General features: G+C 33.3%; 1 protein-coding gene and 1 long non-coding RNA gene across 2 annotated transcripts in view; one reads left to right on the forward strand and one right to left on the reverse strand.

The window, feature by feature from the left end:
- Positions 1–20,216, forward strand: part of LOC148944248 (uncharacterized) — a 270,221-nt gene extending 250,005 nt beyond the window's left edge. The window contains exon 8 of the mRNA XM_089100235.1: positions 14,002–20,216. Within this exon, the coding sequence (XP_088956361.1) occupies positions 14,002–14,637 (636 nt within the window). The 3' untranslated portion in view covers positions 14,638–20,216. The remainder of the gene's footprint in view (positions 1–14,001) is intronic.
- A 136-nt stretch (positions 20,217–20,352) lies between these two features.
- On the reverse strand, positions 20,353–20,918 carry LOC148944250 (uncharacterized). Its single transcript, XR_016142843.1, has 2 exons — positions 20,456–20,918; positions 20,353–20,398 (listed from the first exon to the last, which is right to left on the reverse strand). It is a non-coding gene; the product is annotated as an uncharacterized LOC148944250 (long non-coding RNA).
- Between the last annotated feature and the right edge of the window lie 4,386 nt (positions 20,919–25,304).

Genomic DNA, 25,304 nt, shown 5'->3' on the forward strand with positions numbered 1-25,304 from the left:
TAAAATATTTTTGGAGAAATTATTTAAAAGGTATTGTTTATTTTTTTTAATGTATTTTATAGTTATTAGCAAAAACGTCTAGCATAAAGAGCAAGGTATTTCGGAGAGGGCAGCTCACTTCATATACGGGGTAATTTGCATTCATCTTAGTTTTTAATGATGTTCCTTTTTTTTGTTATTGCGAAAGGGTTACCAAATTGGTGATTAAGACGGGCTTTGTCTAATTCTAGCCGGAAACTCAGAATTGATAGGAGGCAAGATCAAAAAAAGGGGTAATTAGTGATTAGATAACTTTTAACGTGAAATCTCTGAATAAAATATTTTTGGAGAAATTATTTAAAAGGTATAGTTTTTTTTTAATGTATTTTATAGCTATTATCAAAACATCTAGCATAAAGAGCAAGGTATTTCGGAGAGGGCAGCTCGCGTCATATACGGGATAATTTGCTTTCATCTTAGTTTTTAATGATGTTCGTTTTTTGTTATTGCGAAAGGGTTACCAAATTAGTGATTAAGATGGGCTTTGTCTAATTCTAGCCGGAAACTCAGAATTGATAGGAGGCAAGATAAAAAAAGGGGTAATTAGTGATTGGATAATTTTTTAACGTGAAATCTCTGAATAAAATATTTTTTGAGAAATTATTTAAAAGGTATAATTTATTTATTCTAAAGATAATGACGTATACCTTTCCAGAGCATGTACTAGACGATGGAGAAATAGGGTTAAAGTGATTAGCAGTTACGAGCGAGGATTCCCCTCTGGTCACTGAATTGCCTTATGTTCCTAGGTACCTTTCCAGAGCATGTACTTGACGATAGAGAAAAAGACAAGAAAAGAATTTTAATAATGGATAGCTCTACCTCTCCGACGTGTTCTGTATAAAACGCAAGTGGTGCTTGAACAGTGTTGTCAATTTAAGGCTGTTTGTGTTTCTTTGGGCTGTGTGTGTCTCTTTTCGTTGTGTGTCTCTTTGGCGTGTTTTAGTCTTTTTGATCTGTTTATGTTTCTTTGGGCTGTTTGAGTCTTTTTGGTCTGTGTTTGTCTCTTTGGGCAGTTTGAATATTTATGGTCTGGGTGTAGGTCTCTTTTTGCTGTTTGTGTCGTTTTGGGCTTTTGTGTATCTGTTGGATGTGTGCGTCTCTTTGAGTTGTGTTTCTCTTTGGGCTGTTTGTGTCTCTTTGAGCTGTTTGTGTCTCTTGAGGCTGTGTGTGTCTCTTAGGGCTGTGTGTCTCTCTTTGGGCTGTTTGAGTCTTTTTGGTCTGTTTGTGTGTCTCTTTGGGCTGTTTGAGTCTTTTTGAGTTGTGTTTGTCTCTTTGGGTTGTTTGTGTTTCTTTGGGCTATGTGTGTCTCTTTGGGCTGTTTGAGTCATTTTGGTCTGTGTGTCTTTCTTTTGGCTGTCTGTGTCTCTTAGGGGTCGTGTGTGTCTCTTTGGGCTATGTGTGTCTCTTTGGGGCATTTGAATCTTTTGGTATGTATGTGTGTTTATGGAAGTTTTTTTTTTTCTATTTGGGCTGTGTGGTATGTGTGTGCCTCTTTTGGATGTTTTTGTCGTTTTTTGATTTGTGTCTCTCTGTTGGATGTGTGCGTCTCTTATCTCTTTGGGCTGTGTGTCTCTTTGAGCTGTTTGAGTCTTTTTTGGTCTGTTTGTGTGTCTCTTTGAGCTGTTTGAGTCTTTTTGATCTGTGTTTGTCTCTTTGGGCTGTTTGTGTTTCTTTGGGCTGTGTGTGTGTCTTTGGGCTGTGTGCGTCTCTTTGGGGTGTGTGTCTCGTTGGACTGTTTGAGTCTGTTTGATCTGTTTGTGTCTCTTTGGGCTGTTTGAGTCTTTTTTGGGCTATGTTTGTCTCTGGGCTTCTGTCTCTTTGGGCTGTTTGTGTTTCTTTGGGCTATGTGTGTCTCTTTGGGCTGTTTGAGTCATTTTGGTATATGTGTCTTTCTTTTTGGTGTTTGTGTGTCTTTGTGATAGTTTGTGCCTCTTTTGGCTATGTGTTTCTCTTTGTGGCGTTTGATTCTTTTTGTCTGTCTGTGTCTGTCTGGGGTTTTTTTGTTTGTCTCTTTTGGCTGTTTGTGTCTCTTTGGGCTGTGTATGTTTCTTTGGGCTTTGTGTGTGTCTCTTTGGGCTATGTGTCAATACGTTTAAGCAATAAATATCTTTAAGCTTAACCCGTCTTTATTCTTTAGAATAGTTCTATTGTAAGCAAGTAACAAACTCTTTCCTGAAGTCACCTCTTGGATACACAATGGAGAAACTTCCTTTAAGAAACTATGAAAAAATTGTAGGTAAGTAACAAATTCTTTCTTGAAGTCACCTCTTGGATACACAATAAAGAAATTTCATTAAAGAAATTATGAAAAAATTGTAAGTAAGTAGCAAATTCTTTTTTTGAATTCACCAGCTGGATAAACAAAAAGACATTTCGTTCAAGAAATTATGACAAAATTCTAAGTAAGTAACAAACTCTTTCTTGAAGTTACCTCATGGATACACAATGCAAAAATTTCATTTAAGAAATTATGAAAAAATTGTAAGCAAGTAAAAAACTCTTTCATGAAGTCACCTCGTGGATATGAAAAAATTGTAAGTAAGTTGCAAATTATTTCTTGAATCCACCTGCTGGATAAAAAAAAAAGATATTTCGTTCAAGAAACTATAACAAAATTCCAAGTAAGTAACAAACTCTTTATTGTTTTCATGACTTAGATACACGATGTAGAAATTTAATTCAAGAAATTATGAAAAAAATCTCAGCAAGTAACAATTTCTTTCTTGAAGTCAACTCTTGTGTAGAAATTTAATTCAAAAAATTCTGAAAAAAATTCTCAGTAAGTAACAATTTCTTTCTTGAAGTCAACTCTTGGATACACAATACGGAAATTTCATTGTAACCAAGTGGCAAACTCTTTCTTGAATTCACCTGCTGGATAAACAAAAAGACATTTCATTCAAGAAATTATGACAAAATTCTAAGTAAGTAACAAACTCTTTTTTGTTTTCACGAGTTAGATATGTGATGTAGAAATTAAATTCAAGAAATTATGAAAAAATTCTCAGTAAGTAACAATTTCTTTCTTGAAGTCAACTCTTGGATACACAATATGGAAATTTCATTCAAGAAATGATGAAAATATTTGTAAGTAAGTAACAAACTCTTTATTGATTTCACCTCTTGGATATACAGTACAGATATTTCATTCAAGAAATTATGAAAAAATCGCAAGTAAGTAACTTTTTTTCTCTTTATCACAAACAATTTCACTTAGCTACACGATTTAGAAATTTAATTCAAGAAATTATGAAAAAATTCTCAGTAAGTAACAATTTCTTTATTTTCACTTAGCTGCACGCTGTAGAAATTTAATTCAAGAAATTATGAAAAAATTCTCAGTAAGTAACAATTTCTTTATTGAAGTCAACTCTTGGATACACAATACGGGAATTTCATTCAAGAAATTATGAAAAAATTGTGACTAAGTAGCAAATTTTTTCTTGAATTCACTTTTTGAATAAACAAAAAGACATTTCATTCAAGAAATTATGACAAAATTCTAAGTAAGTAACAAACTCTTTATTGATTTCACGAGTTAGATATAAGATGTAGAAATTAAATTCAAGAAATTATGAAAAAATTCTCAGTCTAAGTAGCAAATTCTTTCTTGAATTCACCTGTTGTATAAATAAAAAGACATTTCGTTCAATAAATTATGACAAAATTCTAAGTAAGTAACAAACTCTTTATTGTTTTAACGAGTTAGATATAAGATGTAGAAATTAATTTCAAGAAATTATGAAAAAATTCTCAGCAAGTAACCATTTCTTTCTTGAAGTCAACTCTTGGATACACAGTACGGAAATTTCATTCAAGAAATTATGAAAATATTTGTAAGTAAGTAACAAACTCTTTATTGATTCCACCTCTTGGATATACGGTACAGATACTTCATTCAAGAAATTATGAAAAAAATCGCAAGTAAGTAACTTTTTTTTTCTCTTTATCACAAACAATTTTCACTTAGCTACACGATGTAGAACTTTAATTCAAGAAATTATGAAAAAATTCTAAGTAAGTAACAATTTCTTTCTTGAAGTCAACTCTTAGATACACAATACGGAAATTTCATTCAAGAAATTATGAAAGTATTTGTAAGTAAGTAAAAAGCTCTTTAGTGATTTCACCTCTTGAATATACAGTACAGATACTTCATTCAAGAAACGTGATTAAACACGTTTTGAAACTACATGCTATTTGCATGCCTTTCCTTGGCACCTTTCCAAATGAGTGGGGGTTCCCCACTGCTTCCTACACATTGCAAAAAAGTGAGCAGTACGAAAACTCCAAGTTTTCAACCAGACTGGTTTTTTTTTTAGACAACACGAGAGACAAGCAAAGTCGACATAGCTTTATTTCATTTTTAAGGTTAATTTAGACGAGGTTACGTGCGCGCACGTAACCTCGTCTAAATTAACCTTAAAAATGGTTTTTTTAGACAACACGAGAGACATGCAAAGTCGACATAGCTTTATTTTATTTTTAAGGTTAATTTAGACGAGGTTACGTGCGCGCACGTAACCTCGTCTAAATTAACCTTAAAAATGAAATAAAGCTATGTCGACTTTGCATGTCTCTCGTGTTGTCTAAAAAAAACAGTCTGGTTGAAAACGTGGAGTTTTCGTATTGCTCACTTTTTTGCAATGTGTAGGAAGTAGTGGGGAATCCCCACTTATTTGGAAAGGTGCCAAGGAAAGGCATGCAAATAGCATGTAGTTTCAAAACGTGTTTAATCACGTTTAAGAAATTGTTACTTACTGAGAATTTTTTCATAATTTCTTGAATTAAATTTCTACATTGTGTAGCTAAGTGAAAATTGTTTGTGATAAAGAGAAAAAAAAGTTACTTACTTGCGATTTTTTTCATAATTTCTTGAATGAAGTATCTGTACTGTATATATGCAAGAGGTGGAATCAATAAAGAGTTTGTTACTTACTTACAAATATTTTCATAATTTCTTGAATGAAATTTCAGTACTGTGTATCCAAGAGTTGACTTCAAGAAAGAAATGGTTACTTACTGGGAATTTTTTCATAATTTCTTGAAATTAATTTCTACATCGTATATCTAACTCGTTAAAACAATAAAGAGTTTGTTACTTACTTAGAATTTTGTCATAATTTCTTGAACGAAATGTCTTTTTATTTATCCAACAGGTGAATTCAAAAGTTGACTTCAAGAAAGAAATTGTTACTTAGACTGAGAAATTTTTAATAATTTCTTGAATTTAATTTCTACATCGTATATCTAACTCGTGAAAACAATAAAGAGTTTGTTACTTACTTATAATTCTGTCATAATTTCTTGAATGAAATGTCTTTTTGTTTATTCAACAAGTGAATTCAAGAAAAAATTTGCTACTTAGTTACAATTTTTTCATAATTTCTTGAATGAAATTCCCGTATTGTGTATCCAAGAGTTGACTTCAAGAAAGAAATTGTTACTTACTGAGAATTTTTTCATAATTTCTTGAATTAAATTTCTACAGTGTGCAGCTAAGTGAAAATAAAGAAATTGTTACTTACAGAGAATTTTTTCATAATTTCTTGAATTAAATTTCTACATCGTGTAGCTAAGTGAAAATTGTTTGTGATAAAGAGAAAAAAGTTACTTACTTGCGATTTTTTCATAATTTCTTGAATGAAATATCTGTACTGTATATCCAAGAGGTGAAATCAATAAAGAGTTTCCTACATACTTATAAATATTTTCATCATTTCTTGAAAGAAATTTCCATATTGTGTATACAAGAGTTGACTCCAAGAAGAAAGAAATTGTTACTTACTGAGAATTTTTTCATAATTTCTTGAATTTAATTTCCACATCACATATCTAACTCGTGAAAACATAAAAGAGTTTGTTACTTACTTAGAATTTTGTCATAATTTCTTGAATGAAATGTATTTTTGTTTATGAAGCAGGTGAATTCAAGAAAGACTTTGCTACTTGGTTACAATGAAATTTCCGTATTGTGTATCCAAGAGTTGACTTCAAGAAAGAAATTGTTACTTACTGAGAATTTTTTCAGAATTTCTTGAATTAAATTTCTACACAAGAGTTGACTTCAAGAAAGAAATTGTTACTTGCTGAGAATTTTTTCATAATTTCTTGAATTAAATTTCTACATCGTGTATCTAAGTCATGAAAACAATAAAGAGGTTGTTACTTACTTGGAATTTTGTTACAGTTTCTTGAACGAAATATCTTTTTTGTTTATCCAGCAGGTGGATTCAAGAAAGAATTTGCAACTTAATTACAATTTTTTCATATCCACGAGGTGACTTCATGAAAGAGTTTGTTACTTGCTTACAATTTTTTCATAATTTCTTAAATGAAATTTTTGCATTTTGTATCCATGAGGTAACTTCAAGAAAGATTTTGTTAATTACTTAGAATTTTGTCATAATTTCTTGAACGAAATGTCATTCAGTTTATCCAGAAGGTTAATTCAGGAAAGAATTTGCTACTTACTAACAATTTTTTCATAATTTCTTGGCTGAAATTTCTGTATTGTGTATCCAACAGGTGACTTCAAGAAATAATTTGTTACTTACTTACAATTTTTTCATAGTTTCTTAAATGAAGTTTCTGTATTGTGTATCCAAGAGGTGACTTCAGGAAAGAGTTTTTTGCTTGCTTACAATAGAAATATTCTAAAGAATAAAGACGGGTTAAGCTTAAAGATATTTATTGCTTAAACGTATTGACACACAGCCCAAAGAGACACACACAAGGCCCAAAGAAACATACACAGCCAAAAGAGACACAAGCAGCCCACAGAGACAAACAAAAAAACCCCATACAGACACATACAGACCAAAAGATTCAAACGCCTCAAAGAGACACACATAGCCCAAAGAGACACACACGATCCCTAAGAGACACAAACAGCCAAAAGAAAGACACATAGACCAAAATGACTCAAACAGCCCAAAGAGACATACATAGCCCACATAAACACAAACAGCCCAAGGTGACAGAAGCCCAAAGAGACAAACATAGCCCAAAAAAGAATCAAACACCCCAAAGAAACACAAACAGATCAAAAAGACTCAAACAGTCCAACGAGACACACAGCCCAAAGAGACGCACAAAGCCCAAAGAAACACACACAGCCCAAAGAGACACAAACAGCCCAAAAAGAAAAACACAGATTAAAAAGACTCAAACAGCTCAAAGAGACACACAAACAGACCAAAAAAGACTCAAACACCTCAAAGGGACACACAGCCCAAAGATATAAGAGACAAACAAATCAAACTTATACAAGAACACCCAAAAACTACACAAACAGCAAAAAGAGGCACAAAAAGACAAGACACCCCAAATAGACAAAAAAAACTCCCCTACAGACACATACAGACCAAAATATTCAAATGCCCCAAAGAGACGCCCATAGCCCAAATAGACACACACGGCCCCTAAGAGACAAAGACAGCCAAAAGAAAGACACACAGACCAAAATGACTCAAACAGCCCAAAGATACATACAAAGCCCAAAGAAACACAAACAACCCAAAGAGACAAACACAACTCAAAAAGACTCAAACAGCCCAAAGAGACACACAAACAGACCAAAAAGACTCAAACAGCCCAAATAGAGACACACAGCCCAAAGAGACACACACAGCCACAAGATACACAAACAGCTCAAAGAGACACAAACAGCCCAAAGAGAAACACAACTCAAAGAGACGCACACAACCAACAGAGAGACAAAAGCCCAAAACGACACAAACAGCCAAAAGAGACCTACACACAGACCATAAAGATTCAAACTGCCCAAAGAGACAAACACAGACAAAAAAGACTCGAACAGGCCAAAGAAACATAAACAGATCAAAACGACTCAAACACCCCAAAGAGACACACAGCCCAAAGAGACACACACATCCCAAAGAAACACAAACAGCCTTAAATTGACAACACTGTTCAAGCACCACTTGCGTTTTATACAGAACACGTCGGAGAGGTAGAGCTATCCATTATTAAAATTCTTTTCTTGCCTTTTTCTCTATCGTCAAGTATATGCTCTGGAAAGGTACCTAGGAACATAAGGCAATTCAGTGACCAGAGGGAAATCCTCGCTCGTAACTGTTAATCACTTTAACCCTATTTCTCCATCGTCAAGTACATGCTCTGGAAAGGTATACGTCATTACCTTTAGAATAAATAAACTATACCTTTTAAATAATTTCTCCAAAAATATTTTATTCAGAGATTTCACGTTAAAAAGTTATCCAATCACTAATTACACCTTTTTTTTTATCTTGCCTCCTATCAATTCTGAGTTTCCGGCTAGAATTAGACAAAGCCCGTCTTAATCACAAATTTGGTAACCCTTTCGCAATAACAAAAAAAGGAACATCATTAAAAACTAAAATGAATGCAAATTACCCCGTATATGAAGTGATCTGCCCTCCCCGAAATACCTTGCTCTTTATGCTAGACGTTTTGCTAATAACTATAAAATACATTAAAAAAAAATAAACAATACCTTTTAAATAATTTCTCCAAAAATATTTTATTCAGAGATTTCACGTTAAAAAGTTATCTAATCACTAATTACCCCTTTTTTTTGATCTTGCCTCCTATCAATTCTGAGTTTCCGGCTAGAATTAGACAAAGCCCGTCTTAATGACCAATTTGGTAACCCTTTCGCAATAACAAAAAAGGAACATCATTAAAAACTAAGATGAATGCAAATTATCCCGTATATGAAGCGAGCTGCCCTCCCCGAAATACCTTGCTCTTTATGCTAGACGTTTTGCTAATAGCTATAAAATACATTAAAAAAAAATAAACAATACCTTTTAAATAATTTCTCCAAAAATATTTTATTCAGAGATTTCACGTTAAAAAAGTTATCTAATCACTAATTACCCCTTTTTTTGATCTTGCCTCCTATCAATTCTGAGTTTCCGACTAGAATTAGACAAAGCCCGTCTTAATCACCAATTTGGTAACCCTTTCGCAATAACAAAAAAAAGGAACATCATTAAAAACTAAGATGAATGCAAATTATCCCGTATATGAAGCGAGCTGCCCTCCCCAAAATACCTTGCTCTTTATGCTAGACGTTTTGCTAATAGCTATAAAATACATTAAAAAAAATAAACAGTACCTTTTAAATAATTTCTCCAAAAATATTTTATTCAGAGATTTCACGTTAAAAAAGTTATCTAATCACTAATTACCCCTTTTTTGATCTTGCCTCCTATCAATTCTGAGTTTCCGACTAGAATTAGACAAAGCCCGTCTTAATCACCAATTTGGTAACCCTTTCGCAATAGAAAAAAAGGAACATCATTAAAAACTAAGATGAACGCAAATTAACCCGTATATGAAGTGAGCTGCCCTCTCCGAAATACCTTGCTCTTTATGCTAGACGTTTTGCTAATAGCTATAAAATACATTAAAAAAAATAAATTATACCTTTTAAATAATTTCTCCAAAACTATTTTATTCAGAGATTTCACGTTAAAAAGTTATCTAATAACTAATTACCCCCTTTTTTTGATCTTGCCTCCTATCCATTCTGAGTTTCCGGCTAGAATTAGGCAAAGCCCGTCTTAATCACCAATTTGGTAGCCCTTTCGCAATAACAAAAAAGGAACATCATTAAAAACTAAGATGAATACAAATTATCCCGTATATGAAGCTAGCTGCCCAACCCCCATGCAACTGAACCCTCGTGCTACGGAACCCTCATGCAACTCGACCTCATTTAACTCAACCCCCGTGTAACTGAACCCCCATGTAACTAAAATCAAAGTGAACTTTGAAAGATCAAGAGAATGTAATTTGACAAGCTAAACCACGACAAAGCACTACTCTCGTGGAACTCAATTCCCATTTAACTCAACCCCCGTGCAACTGAATCCCCCTTGTAACTGAACCCCTGTATAACCGAAACCCCCGTGCAGCTGTATCCCCTTTAACTGAACCCTAGTGCAACTCAACCCTCCATGCAACCCATCCCCCTCAAAACACTTTTCAGCCCTTTCTTTTTAAAGTGACAATACATTTCAAACGTTACTTATGTATTATACAGATAACATCAGCGAGGTAAAGTTAGGTCAGGTCACAATGTCATTCTATCGTTAGTTTTCAATTAAGCTATTGAATACCTTCTACCAATGTGTCTTGTAAGCGTCAAATCTATTAAGTATCTGAGCATATTCTTTGTATTTTTGATGTAAGCATCCCATTCTTTAATTACCCGTGAGGCATTCTTAACCATCGCAATACCTTTACGCAAATATCTTTTCGCAAAAAATTCGCTAATCTCGTAAACTAAAGAAGTAATTATCCTTTTCAAAAACATTAGTCCTTCTATTAATGAACCCATGAAACGAAACCAGTCTTATAGCATCACACAATCTCACTCCTAGTTCCAAAAATAGAATGCATGTAGCGTTCGTAGTACTAGGTTTAAAAACCTATTAGCCAAGTTTTAAAAAAAAACCTACATATAAATTTACAGATGAATGATCATGGATTTAACCTAAAAAAAACTTGTAGATCATGAACTAGAAATCTACGTCAGAAAAACTTGTCCTTAAATTGCGTAAATCTCTTGGCAAAGGTGTAATGCCCCTGTAGAAATGTTTACCTACCAGAAAAACCTGTTTGGTACGGGGGCCTTGGCAAATCCAGACGAGCATCTCTACTATCTTCATTACGCCTATGCTAAATTCTGTGTCAATTTTATCGTTGCGAAAGTTAAAAAGATTCGAAGATTGTGACAAATAAGAAATACGCATGGCATGGATTTTTTTGGACTTTTTTTTGTATTCATTATAATTTGCTTTAAATTTTACAAGGATGCACAGCAACTTATAAGCGAGTCAATAAAAAAAAATAAAAATAAAGGTATAATAGGCAAAACAGTTCCCATTAAATTGATGATTAATGGGAAGTGAAATTAGTCTCTTTTTAAAACATTTTGATTTTCAGATAACGTTCTAAACTAAAGAGAACTAAAGAGAACCAGGGATTAAAACATGGCCCCTGTGTATCGAACCGTGCTTTTACTTGTCGGAGGATTATGTCATCATGCAGGGGCATTGCTTTGTTCAGGAGTATATTTACTTTACAGCTGTTATTATCCTATATTCTCACAATATGCTTCTTATATTGTGACTAAAGCTAAAGAGAACCAGGGATTGAGACATGACCCCTTTGTATGGAACCGTACTTTTAGTTGTCTGAAGATTCTAAAGATTATGCATGGGCAAAGCTTTTTTCAGGGGTATAGTTACTTTACACCTGGAAAAGGAGATTGATCGCGATTGCCGAAAAAAAATTAAATACCTCTTCCTCAAAGATACTCGATGTAATTGTCGAGTAATTGTAAGGGAACCGCATTGCTCGAAGACAGAAGTTTTTGTTTATTTTTATTTTAAACGTTGCTAAAATGTTTAGTAATTCAAGTACAAAATCTTGGTTTCAATCATTTTTGTTAAAAACCTTTGCTGATCCTACCCATTCTTTCGGTTATAAGGTATTCTAAAACATATTAAATTTCTTCTGTTCGTTCCGTAAGGCCTCGGCTTTCAATTAGATACCAAGTACCGTTAATTTAAAACAAATTGTAGTTGAAAGATATAATTCCAATCATGGGCGCCCATATGGGGGGGCAAGGGGGCTCTTGCCCCCCCCCCTGGATGAATGATGCTGCCTTATTTTTATATTTTTGTTCCGAGATTTCTATTATATAGCATTAAAAGTAGCAATTAGACGAAGTTTGCCCCCCCCCCTGGAATTCAGCTTATGGGCGCCCATGATTCTAATTGAGTCGTTTTGGCAGTCTCAGCGGAAGTTAACGATAGGAATATCGAATATTGTTTTTTGATTTGTAATAATAGAACATGAAACTTGATATTTTTTTTCGGTTTGCCTATGGTGAGATGGCCTCCAATGTCCCAATTGTCCAGCAGTTTTGTTTGTTTTTTTTATGTTTTATGTAAATAGGTTTTTGTTATTGTAATCATTATTACGACGAGATTAATATGTGTTTTGTCAATATACTCAACTTCACGAGCTCTGTTCTCCACTGGAGGTTAATGTTTCTTATTTCATTAACTTGTCGAAGTAGAATAGTTGAAGCAGTTGTAAAAAGACTACCCGACAGTTTAATGGTACAGTCTCGGTAAACAAATAATGGTGATGGTAATGGTCCTAATTAATGAAGACAAAGATGTTTCAATCTAGCCAACGTAGTTGTCAGGTAATGGTAACATTTTAGTGCTGGTAAACGGGTAAGGCTAAGGGTATAATCGGGTAGCGGTCATGATTTATGAAAGAAAGATATTTCAATTCTTCCACCTCAAAGGCTACTCGGTATAATTATATTTCTTACAACAGAAATGATGCCTCATTATTCAGGTTGTGATAATTCCAAATATTTATGCTATAGTTACAGATTCCAAATATTTATGCTATAGATAGATTTGATGTTAGGATTATAGATTTGATGTTTAATTCAACTAAACATTTGTACAATATGTTAAACTTGAGCTGTTTTTAGACAAATATTTGAAATCCAATTGGTGAGGGGAATCCCCTTAGTTTTAGAAAAGCACCTTTTTCCATCTTGATCAGAAAAACTGATGTCTGGGGAGAGACAAACCGAGGTCTGGGATTGGCAGTTGCCTCTCTGTCCTATAGCAAATTACGCCCCTGCAGGAGGAGGGGGGATTCAAGTCGATAAAACAAAACCTGTACTCATGGACAAGGATTTTCAAGTCTAGCATGCTAGCCACTTGGCTAGGATGGAAAATGATAAAAGATATGCAAAAAATATCTGCACACATACGCTAAAGAGGCAGAACTATTCCTGAAGCCACTTAGACAATAACTTTAAGAACTAAAACATACTTTTGGACATATCAGACTTTTGGAGCAAGTGTCAAACGGTGAATGGAAATTTCCACCAAAAATAGTGTTGGAATTTCACAAAACCTTGCCATTTGTTTTGTCTCTATGGACGTGCGCTGTTAATTAACAGCCAGCAGGGGAACCAATTGGTGAGGGGAATCCCCTTAGGTTTAGAAAAGTACCTTTTTCCATCTTGATCAGAAAAATTGAAAAAGTCCGTGCCCCTACTCTTCCCCATGTTTTCTTGAACTTTATAATAGTCCAAATAGTTATGTTATAGAATTAAATGTTATTGTAGAAGAAAAAAAATGAAGGTGCACTTTGGGCATTTCGATTAACGTTAACAAACAGTTTGTACAAAGAAGGTTTTTTAGACATCAAATTCACAGCAAAAAAAAACGATATTAAAAGCTCTATTTTCTAACTTTCTCTTTTTTGTATTCAAAGTCGGATGATACTTCAAACACAGAAAAAGGAAAAGTGATATCAATCATCTCAGAAATCTATCCTCATCTGATACAAATGAAGCACTAAAACAAGCTTTAAACCTAACCAAACTTACAATAAAAAAACTTACTGTAAAGTTTAAAAATAAATAATACAAATTTGACAACACGAAAAGTTGTAATAAGCTAAGAAAGTGTAATAAAAAGTGAAAATGTAAGAAAGTGTCAAATATAATTAAAGAAGAAATTATAATAAGCTAAGAAAGATAAAAAAAACATCGAAATTTCAAACACAAAAGGAAAGTAAAATCAGAAAACTTGAAAGTAGCAAAATTTAATTAAAAAGTAATCTATGGCTAGTTTTTAAGTTTGAAACAAACTACATAGATTTTCACTTTCTTGAATAACCAAAAGTATCTAAAAGTAACTAAAGTAACTAAACAGTAATAAAAGTAACTAAAGGTGTGTCATATTTTTATGAAGTTGCGTTTTCTACTCTTCTTTTCTAACTCTTTAGATAATACCAAAATGCTTGTAATTAAACTAAAAATCTCCTGAATTTTTTGCTATGCTGTTTTGATCTACTAGTGTTTATATTTGCAAGAAACTCATTTAATATTATTTTCAGACCATGGCTCCTCCACCACCCAAAGATCCACAAATATCTACATTGCCAAGTGCTGTATCTCCACCATCTTCTGTCGTAACCAAACCCATTTTGCCAGCAGGTATAAACACAGTCACCACTGCATCAAATGGCTTAACAAGTACCATAAATGGTTTCAGATCTGCACCAATTATTCACCCTTCAACGACCCAAATGACAAATTTATTAAGCTCACTTAATCAGGGGCAAAGTATAGACCCAGGAATAATTTCCCTGCTTGCTGGGGTAGCGGTTCAACCTCAAGAAACTCAGACCAATACCCTCATTTCGTTACTGATACATGCTTTGCAGTCAACACTAGATAAGAAAAATGTGCAGCCAGTTATGCAACCTAACCCCTTGGCTGCACTAACAGGACTGCAAAATGAAGTGCACCAGGCTCAGTTGCAACAGCATATGATAAATTTATGGAGTATGCAAGCGTTCCAACCTCCTGCTCCAGCGGTAGTACATACTCCAACGGGTAGTAAGCGAAAATATAGTCATATTTTACCTTCTCCGGAAACAAGCCCGGAAAATGGTTATATTGGCCAACATTCACAAGGGATTGGTGGACATTATGCCGACTCTTATTTAAAAAGGCTAAGGAAAAACTAGAGAAATCTACAGCTGTATTAATTTCGTGACGTTACACCTGAATTTTTCAGAGGCTAAATCATTTAATTCAATATTTTAATATTTATCATCAAAACACCTGACCGACCATTATTTTTAATTAAGGGTATTCCCAAAAAATGAAAATATTGGCTGTGAATACTCAACACTTATGTATATTTCTTTTGTTCAAAAACAAGAGTGATCACCCAAAAATCCTAGAAAAAACTTTTCCGTCGGATGCCCCCTGCAAAAATCTAAGCAAATATCATATCCCCTTTTAATTTGTACCATTTTTGCGTTTTTGTTTTAGCCTAATTGATTTAGCCTCTGGACGCTTCAACTAATGAGCCAAGTTACAAATTGAAAATGAACTTGATGGTTGCAAGTGAAATTGCGGTAAGCCTTATTGCGCTCATGTGCTAATATGGTGAACTAATAAATCAATTTGAGAATCATAGGAGCTTTTAAAAATGATAATTCTTGTGATTTACGTGATGTTACAATTTTGACACTAAAGTTAAATTCTGACGGAAGACGGTGCTTTTTGTTTCGAGCGAAAACGATCTTGCGAAGTCACTTTGTTAATTCTTATTCTGAAAAGAATAAGAATAATTCTTTATTTATTTTATTTATTTATATCAAAAATTTTACTTTATTTTATCATAGTTTTTCCGGCAAAAAAAGATTTTTCATCCCTTATTCGGAACAGAAACGAACCAAGCATTTCGCTCATAATATTCGCTTACAGCGGGTAGCCTGAAATCAGGTAGCGGGTAGCGAATGCCGTACTAATATTTGGCTCTTGTCAGAATGTAGCTTAAGCTGTCGATTAACTAGAAGTATGTAGATTTTATGCGTGATTCTACGAAATTTTAATGCTTGTGACCCAATTTTGTATACCATAATTGTTTTAAGTTCATCTTCCTTTACTATTTATGTTTCTTTATGTTGATTTATTTGATCGCCTGAGGATCCTCCGTGAATGTCGTTGTCCAGTTTTTTTTTTAATTCTATGCAGTAAATTTATCTTAGACAAATGTAAAAGATGGTAAATTATCCTTGCTCTTAAACTTCTTCATTATCTAGTGTAATTTAGTATTTGTTTATGCAATGGTATGAATCTCCTCCGTGGGTGCTGTGATGTTTTTTTTTGTTTTTATTCCGTGCGAGGAATCGATCATGTAATGGGAACATAAATGCAAGATAAGGTAATATATTTAAAGTTCTCCTTATAATAATTGTGCAACACACTATCACTACCAAGAAATCCTCGCAACCCCAGAAGCTGCGCAACCTCGCAGCCACTAAAAGGTAACACAATGGTGCATGCTTCTCCTGTGCCCCATTTCATATCGAAGTACACTGTACATCTCTTGAGATTTTTCGTTCCTCTTTTAACGTTTTCCTGTTACCTCTCTTCATCCCCTTTGAGAACGTCCTTCTTTTTGTTTCATCCCACCTCTATTGCCAAAAAACCTCAATTTTTACCTCATTTATCCATCTATCATCTCTTCTCCATAATGCTTAACATAGCCCTTCTAGTCCCTTTAATCATAGCCTTAAATAGTGGGACCGAGCCCAATGTTGATGTTTAATGAATTTATTCACTGTTGAATTGAATTTATCAAGTATTTTGGGCAATCGGTTGCATCAAGACTGGGCTGGGTAATTGTAGACAGAGTGGGACTGTACATCTCTTGAGATTTTTCGTTCCTCTTTTAACGTTTTCCTGTTACCTCTCTTCATCCCCTTTGAGAACGTCCTTCTTTTTGTTTCATCCCACCTCTATTGCCAAAAAACCTCAATTTTTACCTCATTTATCCATCTATCATCTCTTCTCCATAATGCTTAACATAGCCCTTCTAGTCCCTTTAATCATAGCCTTAAATAGTGGGACCGAGCCCATGTTTTTGCAGCTTATTTTTTTAATATTAAGTTGATCAAATGATTGCTTAACTTTCACATTTTTAGGCCTCTGGAAGTAGGATGTGCTAATATGAAAGGGATTGAAATTAATTAGTATTTCAGAGAAGTGCCTATAGTTTTTCTTTACGTCTAGTGTTGCTGCACAAGATCATCTTTGGATATATTTTATCGAAAGTAAGATAATCATTATTAGGAAAAGGACTTACTGCACGCAAGCGCCACACCCAATAACGTCAATTGGTTGGGGGTGGGGCATTCATACCTACCCCTCGAAGACCTTTGCCACCCCAGATTTTGAAAATTCGTTTTTTGGGGTGATTGCATTGAAAAAAAGTAAAAATTGCCCCCCCCCCCTCCCGTAGATTTTGAAACATCAATTTTTGCACACACACACACACCTCCCCTAATTTCTGTAAATTGAAGCCACTGTCTATACGTGTAGTTTAGGGAAACAAACTAACCACAACTTTGAAATTGATTGCTATTGTGACTCTAATAGCATATTAACAACTCAACTAAGCATAAATATTAGATTAAGTTATTTTTACAGATTTTATTAAAGGATTTTTTTTTATCATTTTTAACCCTACAATCGATTTAAAAATGGGGACTTTTACTGAGGACTTTTATAGTGATAAGCAAACCAAGATATATGTATATTAGAGCTGTATAACTAAAGTCTTTCCTGAGCAAAGAATAATAAAAAATAAATAAAAAAAATAACATCACATTTGAAACCCTGCGATACAAAATAAAAAGCAAATTTTTTCGCTTATTTTAATTTTTTGTGGATTTTTCAACTGTGAGCTATCAAAGAAAATAGGAAGAGCCATAATTTTAGGAGCAGCACAGAGATTCCAAAATTTTTGCCAAAAAGACTCAAATATTATTAGAATATCAGCATGAAGTTAATGGAGTATAGCCATCCTAAATTTCATTACCTAATAGAAATTCGAATTCGAATTTTTCGAATTTTATTAATTTTTGAAAATTCGAAAAAAATTCGAATTTTATTAAAGTCTCAGTACAGAAATTCCAAAAGTAGCAGAGAGATTCTAAATTCTATATCCGAGCAACAAATTGGATATCATAATATTTATTTAGAATTTTGGCATGGGAATTCTGTTATGTATCTCCAAACAGCAGCTAAAGATTCTAATTTTATTAGATTGTCAGTGTAGAGACCTTAAAAGCACCATACAGACGCATTGTTCTGATTGTCGCGTGGCGATTTAAATACTGAAAGGCGACAGATGTCTACTTCCTTGATGATCGCTGTTAACAGTAACTGTTCAAAGGGTAGGGGATAATCGGGGCAAGTTTTCGCGAGTGCTGTGGCTGGAGTGGCACTACGGTCAAAGTTTTGTTTGAAGGCGATTGCTTAGGCCATCCGCTAGTACACATAAAGTTTGTCCAGGAGAGGTAATTTTCGCTTGGGTTTAACCTTAGGAACAGCCATGGCTATAACGTCTACGGTTGAAGATAGTTATTGAAAAATCCAGTGCAAATATTTTTTTCAGGATAGAAAAAAGTGGGTAGGCCAATTCACTCTCATGCCTCTTGGTTTTAAGGGATAACAGATTCCTTCAACCAAACAAATACCTTTTTCTCGAAGGTTGAACAAATGAAAGAATAGTTTTTATTTGGCTTAGATCCCAAACTAAGGTTTTTCAAAGGACCCTCCCGCCTTAAAAGTATTACCTAAATATTGGCGTGACTTCAGAGATTACTTTAGAAGTGCACCTTTTTTTTTTTTTTTTTTAGAATAGGTGACAATCCAAATTGACAAATTTAACCAAATTACTATGGCATAGAGCAGGGAGCGATGGCTATAGAATATCAATTCTGAAATCTATCGCAAATACCAACCATCACATTTTTAATTTCCATGATGAAAACTTCTTATCCGATTATATTAATTCTAAAAATGATGTTTCGGATCGAAGTAGTACAAAATAATAACTGTCTCTATATTTATATTGTTTTGGAAATGGCATTTGATTTAGTTCTCTCGATACTCCCTAGGGTTATAATTTGCAGTTAAAAGGACGGAAACAAGAAGAAAATTACCTATTCCTTGATGTTTTTTTTCTGCATTGGTGCATTCTAAGACAAACGTAACAGACTAAAGAATACGGAAACTGATAAGGTCAGTTTCAATTCTATGAGGAAAAAAAACAGCCACTGTCGCCTAACATTATCCAGCAAACTTTAAAGTTAATTGTAAAAATCAATCGGAATATTCTTTATTTTTTATCTCTTTTTATATTTCTTTTCATTAGGCGAATGATAATGGAACCATTTATTCCAAGATTTTAGTTTCTATGATGCAGGCAAAATTGCACATGAAACATATATACATTAAAAGTGATTAAAAAAATTGTAGAAGAAATTAGAAATATTTTTATTCCCTTGCGGCGTGCGGGATTGAACCTGAAACAAACCGATTGGTAAGAACGGTTACTTCCAATACACTACCACAAGGGTAGATGTTAGTAATATTTTAAAAGTTTATGTGAATTGGGAGAATCATAAGTTTCTATAATAAGCATATTTGTGCACATTTTTTCTAACCAACTATTATTCTCTATACTAACTTATTCGTAAGTGTTTTATAGTTAAGAGGAATACATTGACAACACAAGACTCTGCCTATTATGAGAAAATCTCAGACTGGTTCCAAATATACCTTAACCTTTAACTGAGACCTAGATATAAATAGATTACAATTAAGCTAATTATGAATTTTTATAGCTATGATTGCTAGCACGGCAGTGTCAAAGGGGTAAGTGGCTTTACAGTCATATTGAATCGGCGTTACAGCTCCCAAGTTTTCTCAATTTTTTCCTTCCCGTAAGATTTATTTTCTTGATCCTGGAATCAGACCAAAAATTTACAGACCCTCAGATTAACTTATAACCAGATTTGTGAATTAATAACTAGGTTCCTTATTTTACTGCCTGAAGGGTTCCTTGGGGTGATTATCCTTTGAAGGATAATTCTTTTTCTATCTAACTAGTGCTGTATATGCGGCAAGACTGTAGAATAAAAGTAAATACATGTGTTGACCAAATCCCTTTAAGGAAATCCCTAGTTTATGCTACGCTATTTTTAACATAACTGCCTTAAAACTCTCTTGAAGTTTCCAGATATATTAGCGGTAATTGTCTTCTAATTATACAGTTATAGCTTTTCTCATTTTATTAGTTTAATATGGATTTATATTTATAAAACAAGTAGTGTTGAAAGTATAATTTTGATTAAAATTATAATATAACCAAAACTAATGTAAATAGAGAAGTAATAAATGCTTATTATTCCCTTCCTCTTGTTCATAATTTGTCAAAGTTCAAGCATATAAAATTCTATCAGACCTGTAAGTTGTTAATTTATTGTAGTTTTTTCAATTTTTTTTTCTTTTGTTTGTTTTTTTCTGATTTTATAAGCATTTGGCTTAAAAATTTCCAGTTAAGTTTTACGTTCCCGGCACAATTTTGTTACCTGTACAATTTGTTCCCAGCACAATTTTTAGTGTTTTGCTTTTCTGCTTTCCTACGGCTTTTAAATTTCAACGAAAGGCGATATAATTGATATAATTCCCTAGCTGAGATTTAACTCTACCCATCTAACAAATTATATTTTTGAACTTTGGTATATATGGTTTTTAGATTGAAACACGTTGAAAACGGCTGAAAATTGATGAAAAAACGACATTGTCCCTATTTTTAAGGAAGGTTGGATCCTTCTCTAAGGAAAAGTCTGAGTACTATCATAATTCTGGGTTGGTGAAGGGGTAGATCTGAGAGCAGCGAATTCAATAATATAAAATCAGACCCTTCTCGTACAAGTTAAAGCTGCAAGCTTTTCGAAAAATCACCTTTTCGGGAGGAACGTACACTTTATAAAACGATTTTATTTTTTTATTTTAGTAGAATCCATCAGATCCTGATACAATACCAGACAAGCGTCGATGGCAAAAATAAAACTAGGGCTAAGTCATTGTTATTTCTCGTTATAGGAAGCTTATTTTCAGATTATAATTCAGTTTAATTATTTAATAATAAAAAATTGTTGAATTAAATGTTTTAATTTAATTAATTATTTCATTTTGAATTGGGACGTCTCTTCAACTTCAAAACAAATTGGAAATATACCTCAAGAGTCATTGTACGTAATTCTAGTTGATAAACATATACTGTAGGATTGCTTAACATAGGCCTATCTATGAACATAATGAATCTTCACGGTTTGCTCTAATTACAGTATTGCTTTCCTTTCAAAAATTATCTTAGAAAATTGTGTGTGAAATTTTAATTTTAGTTCACGTTGAAAAATATTGTTTCAACTATACTCGAGGTCAGTGGCATTGATTTTTTTTTTTTTTTTTTTTTTTTTTTTTTTTTTTTTTTTTTTTTTTTTTTAACACAGAAAAGGGATGGGATTAAGCAACATAAGAGAAAATGCAAGTCAAGCGAATGGCCATGTTTGAAAATACCATCCATTATCAGCTTGAAAGAAAGCAAGAAATAACAAGTTATATATAACATATGGACAATTGTAGAAAACTCATAATGACGTAGATTCTGGTGGAAGCAGGGACAAAATCCCACCTCCCTATGTCCATGACTATTTTCCTCTCTGATGAATATTCCCGGTGCTCACTTCCCTCCCCCTAAAAAAAATATATAATAATATATATAAAATTATACATAAAATTTTATATATAATTTATATAATATCTACCACAGAAGACACCTGAACTAAAAAGTACGAATAAAACGGAACTGCATCTACGCCATAGGACTACTAGGACATTGCCTGCGTTAATAATAAAAGTCATTTTCAAGTAGAACATCCTTCTTTTTATCATGAAGCTGTTTTAGCGACAAATAATTAGTTTTAGTGACATTTTTTAATTACTAGAGTTTTTTTTTTTTACTTTTGCATAGGACTTGAACCATGAGGTTAATTTTTAAATTCGAGGGCCTTTTCAACTTCAAAGCAAATTAGAGCAGGCTCAAATAATGACTCAAATAATGAGTCATTCAACGGAACTCGAGAGTTTTTTTTTACAGTGGTACAAAATGAAAGATAAAGCTATTTATTTTCGATATTTGAAAATTACATGTATTAAGTAGATAAAAACATTGAAAGTATTGACAAGTGTCAAGAAGAATGAAACGCACACCAATGATATTATAAATGGTTCAAAGTGACAATATTTTGCGTTGATGTTGATTTTTACCAGGGAGGGTTTAAATCACAAAATGTCCTCCTTATTTAAGCCCATTTCCTATACAATGAGCCTCATTTTATGTGTAAATGTAATTACAGGATAACAGCGTCAGCCAGTGGATAATAAATAGATTCCTAACATTATTCCAAGTTTGTACGATTTGAATCTTTTATTACCTCCCCCCCCCCCCCGAATGAGCTGATTATTCTATTGTCAACCCTAGACATCATTTCTCATGCCTCCCGGGCACGTTTGCAACTAAATTTTCTAAAGTGTGTTTGTACCAGTTCATTTGCAAGAATTCATTTAGAACATTTTTTACATATCTGTATATAGAAGATATTGGTTGTATTCCCCCAAAATTAGCTTTAACGAATCTAGATGAAATTTAAAAGTATGTTCATAAGCCATCCCCTCCCCCCAGTGTAAATCATATAATCGTAATGTATGTATGCTAACATTTGTTACTGATTTTCCATCAGTTTTGAATAGATGCATCATTTTGTATTTATTTATTAAGTTTTCTCAGTATATTTTCTTGCTTTTTCTGTCTCTTTCTCCTGGGTCGGATTGGAGAACGTACACAAGGGTGGTTTTGGCTATTATTTTCTTGTGCTGAATATTGTATGTGAATTTCAATCGTGAATAAAGTACAAAATTCATGGTATTTGTTGGTTTTCTTTAAGCTATTCTAGAGCTCCAATTTCAGCTGTATGTTTATTTAGATTTTTTTCTTATTCTTTACTTACAGTTTACTGAAAACTTACTAGAATACAACAAATATCAGTCACTTGTAAGTATTTGGTCTACCTATTGGCTTTTAACACGCTGGAATAAAAAGTAAAGTGCTAAAAATGCGGGTCGCTTAAAACACGATATGTCACTCCAAATACGGTAATTCAGCCCATTCATTCTTTGTGCATTCGTGTAAAAAAGAAAATCCGTTTGAAAATGTTCATCGATTAGAGTAAAGTGCAAGTTAAGTTTGAATTTTAAAAAGTTGAGATTTGATTAGGGGTGGGAATCCTCATATTGACATCAATTTATGTTCGTTTTTTAATTCTTAACGTAGCTCCTTGCTTTTTTTGAAAGGAAATTTTTAGCTCAATTTCAGCCCTATTTTAATTTCCTCGGATACAGAATCTTTTCCAATTAATTGAGACAGGCTTCGAACCCCCCACCCCTTAAACTACATCTTTGAAAATGAAATTGTATTTCACCACAACATAAATGAGAATTATTTTCATAAGTTTTTTTTTCATTTTGAAGATATTGATAAAAAAAATAATTTGTTAATTATTTAATTTTTGTAGATTTCCCTAGTTGAATCTTCAACATAAACTTGATCGCTCACCTCAATTGAAGGTGATTACGCTCTCTCGACTGACCAATTTCAATGCTGTATTGCAATGTCACATGAATTATGACAAAATATTTTAAATGGTTCATATTTTGTATGTGTTGAGCAATTTTTCTTGAATTGTATGTAACTTCTGTTGCAACTAAAATATTGTCATTTATTAATTCCTTTTTCTTATAATGACTAATTGTAATTTTTTTTATGTTAGGTTCAGGTCAGGTCAGGTTTATATGCAATATAGATTTGAGAAAGAAATACGCCTCCAACGGCACTGAAAGGGGAGGGGGCTGGACATGTGTGACTTTGAAGGAGACTGAACAAAAATCTACAAAAGCCTAAGGAACTATCTTCTCAGAGGTTCTAGACTGGTTTCTGTTATCTGGTAAACGCTAAGAGACATTATAAACTTGCTATAATATATTTCATCTATACCACCTAGTAGCCTTAATAGCACAGTACTAACCTTTGGTAGTTAACTGTGAACTGAAAAGATTAGGTAAACATCTAGAAAAACCATATATATTAGATTTTTTTAAAGTATAGACCAATATAACTTATTATGACCTTTATTTAAGGGTTTTGCTTCATTTCAAAGTTAATTTAAGAGTTTATTATTTTATTTCCCCTAAAACTCTAATTTATACTCCACCCCTCCCCAACAAACTCAAAAATCAAGAACCATTGATTGACAGGTGGACTTTGTTTTCCGACATCTCATTACATTTTTAAAAGCATAAGATGTTTTCGAATTTCTAGATTCGCTCTTTTTCCTTCTTGTTTTCCAACACTTGGAAAACGAAGCAATGCCAAAGTGCTTGTTCTTGTGGTGTGCTAATGACAAAAACATTTTTTGTACTTATAGCAAAAGAAAAAAAAAACAGATGGCCATTGTTAACAGGTAAAGGCTAGTTGTGTTTTTTCTCTCTTAAAATCTAAAGAGTGGAAAAAAACACGAGATTTGAACCTACTATAAACTGAATTTATGACTATAAACCACAAACATTAAAGTGGAAAACTAAAACACAGTATCAAAAAATAATCTCAACGCTCAGTGATAACAAAACATGCAAAACAGTGTTGCTAACAACAAACCAAGTGAAAATGATGGGCCGGATTTTCAAATCCGGCGTTCTTTTTTACACACCCTCTATTAATAATGTGGTTTCTAACTAAGTATCTTTAGAAATACCGCCGCCGATTACTGTCATAGGCAAGATAGATATTTCTTATTTTTCTGTTAATTTGATTGAACCGTTTTTCTTTCTAATCCACTTCTGTTTAACCGTTTTTTTATTCATTGTTAATCCAGCAGTATATTTTTTATTTATTTATGAGATTTTATATTTAGAATTTATAAGACCATTTTAATAGGCTAGATTCAAGGTTTTAACCTTTTTCACCTAAAAAAAAACCATACAGACTTAAAAAATAAACCTTTACTCAAAAATTAGCCAAAACAAAAATGTATTTCATTCCCATATAAAGAACAAAACAAACAAAAATTAATGTCAACGGAGTTTAAAACTGATTAAGAAAAATCTTGCTACACAATGCAACCTCCGTTGATGCTCTAGATACAGCGGAGTCATTATTATGGTTACATCTTTATCAACTCACTATGCGTGTGACTGAGCTAGTCGTAAGGTCATGTTGTTCTCTGTTTATCCGCACTAGGCTTCTAGTTCCCCTACATGATTCTGCCATATATCGAGAGTGCTGCTCTATGATTTCTATAGAGAAAAAAAAATTTGCAAGAAAAAACATTCATCTTCAAAACTTGTGCTATTTGTGACCAGATTCTTGTTACAGTCAGTTACAAGGAAAGAACCATATGTTTCAGTGGCATAAATCGCTTAAAGAGAGTCGATCGACCGACTATCAACATGAAAGAAGCGATGAACCATGGTGACCTCAATAACTGCTGAACAAGGTCGTAAAATCCTTACTCACAATACCAGAATTATTGAAAACTTCAAGAAATTCCTCAGATAGAACGTCCAAGAAGCAGCTTTCTGAAGCTTTGAAACGATGCTTTGACCTGTATCTTTGCATATTTGAGCACAAGTGCAGTTATTCACACATGTATGGTTGCCCTGGACAATCAGTTCGCATGCCTTCCTATCAGTCATCAATTCGAAAGCCCCT

This window comes from Artemia sp. Qi Xiang Cuo, chromosome 14 (genome assembly GCF_049724085.1).
Source record: "Artemia sp. Qi Xiang Cuo chromosome 14, ASM4972408v1, whole genome shotgun sequence".
In the NCBI taxonomy this organism is placed as follows: Eukaryota; Metazoa; Arthropoda; class Branchiopoda; order Anostraca; family Artemiidae; genus Artemia; species Artemia sp. Qi Xiang Cuo.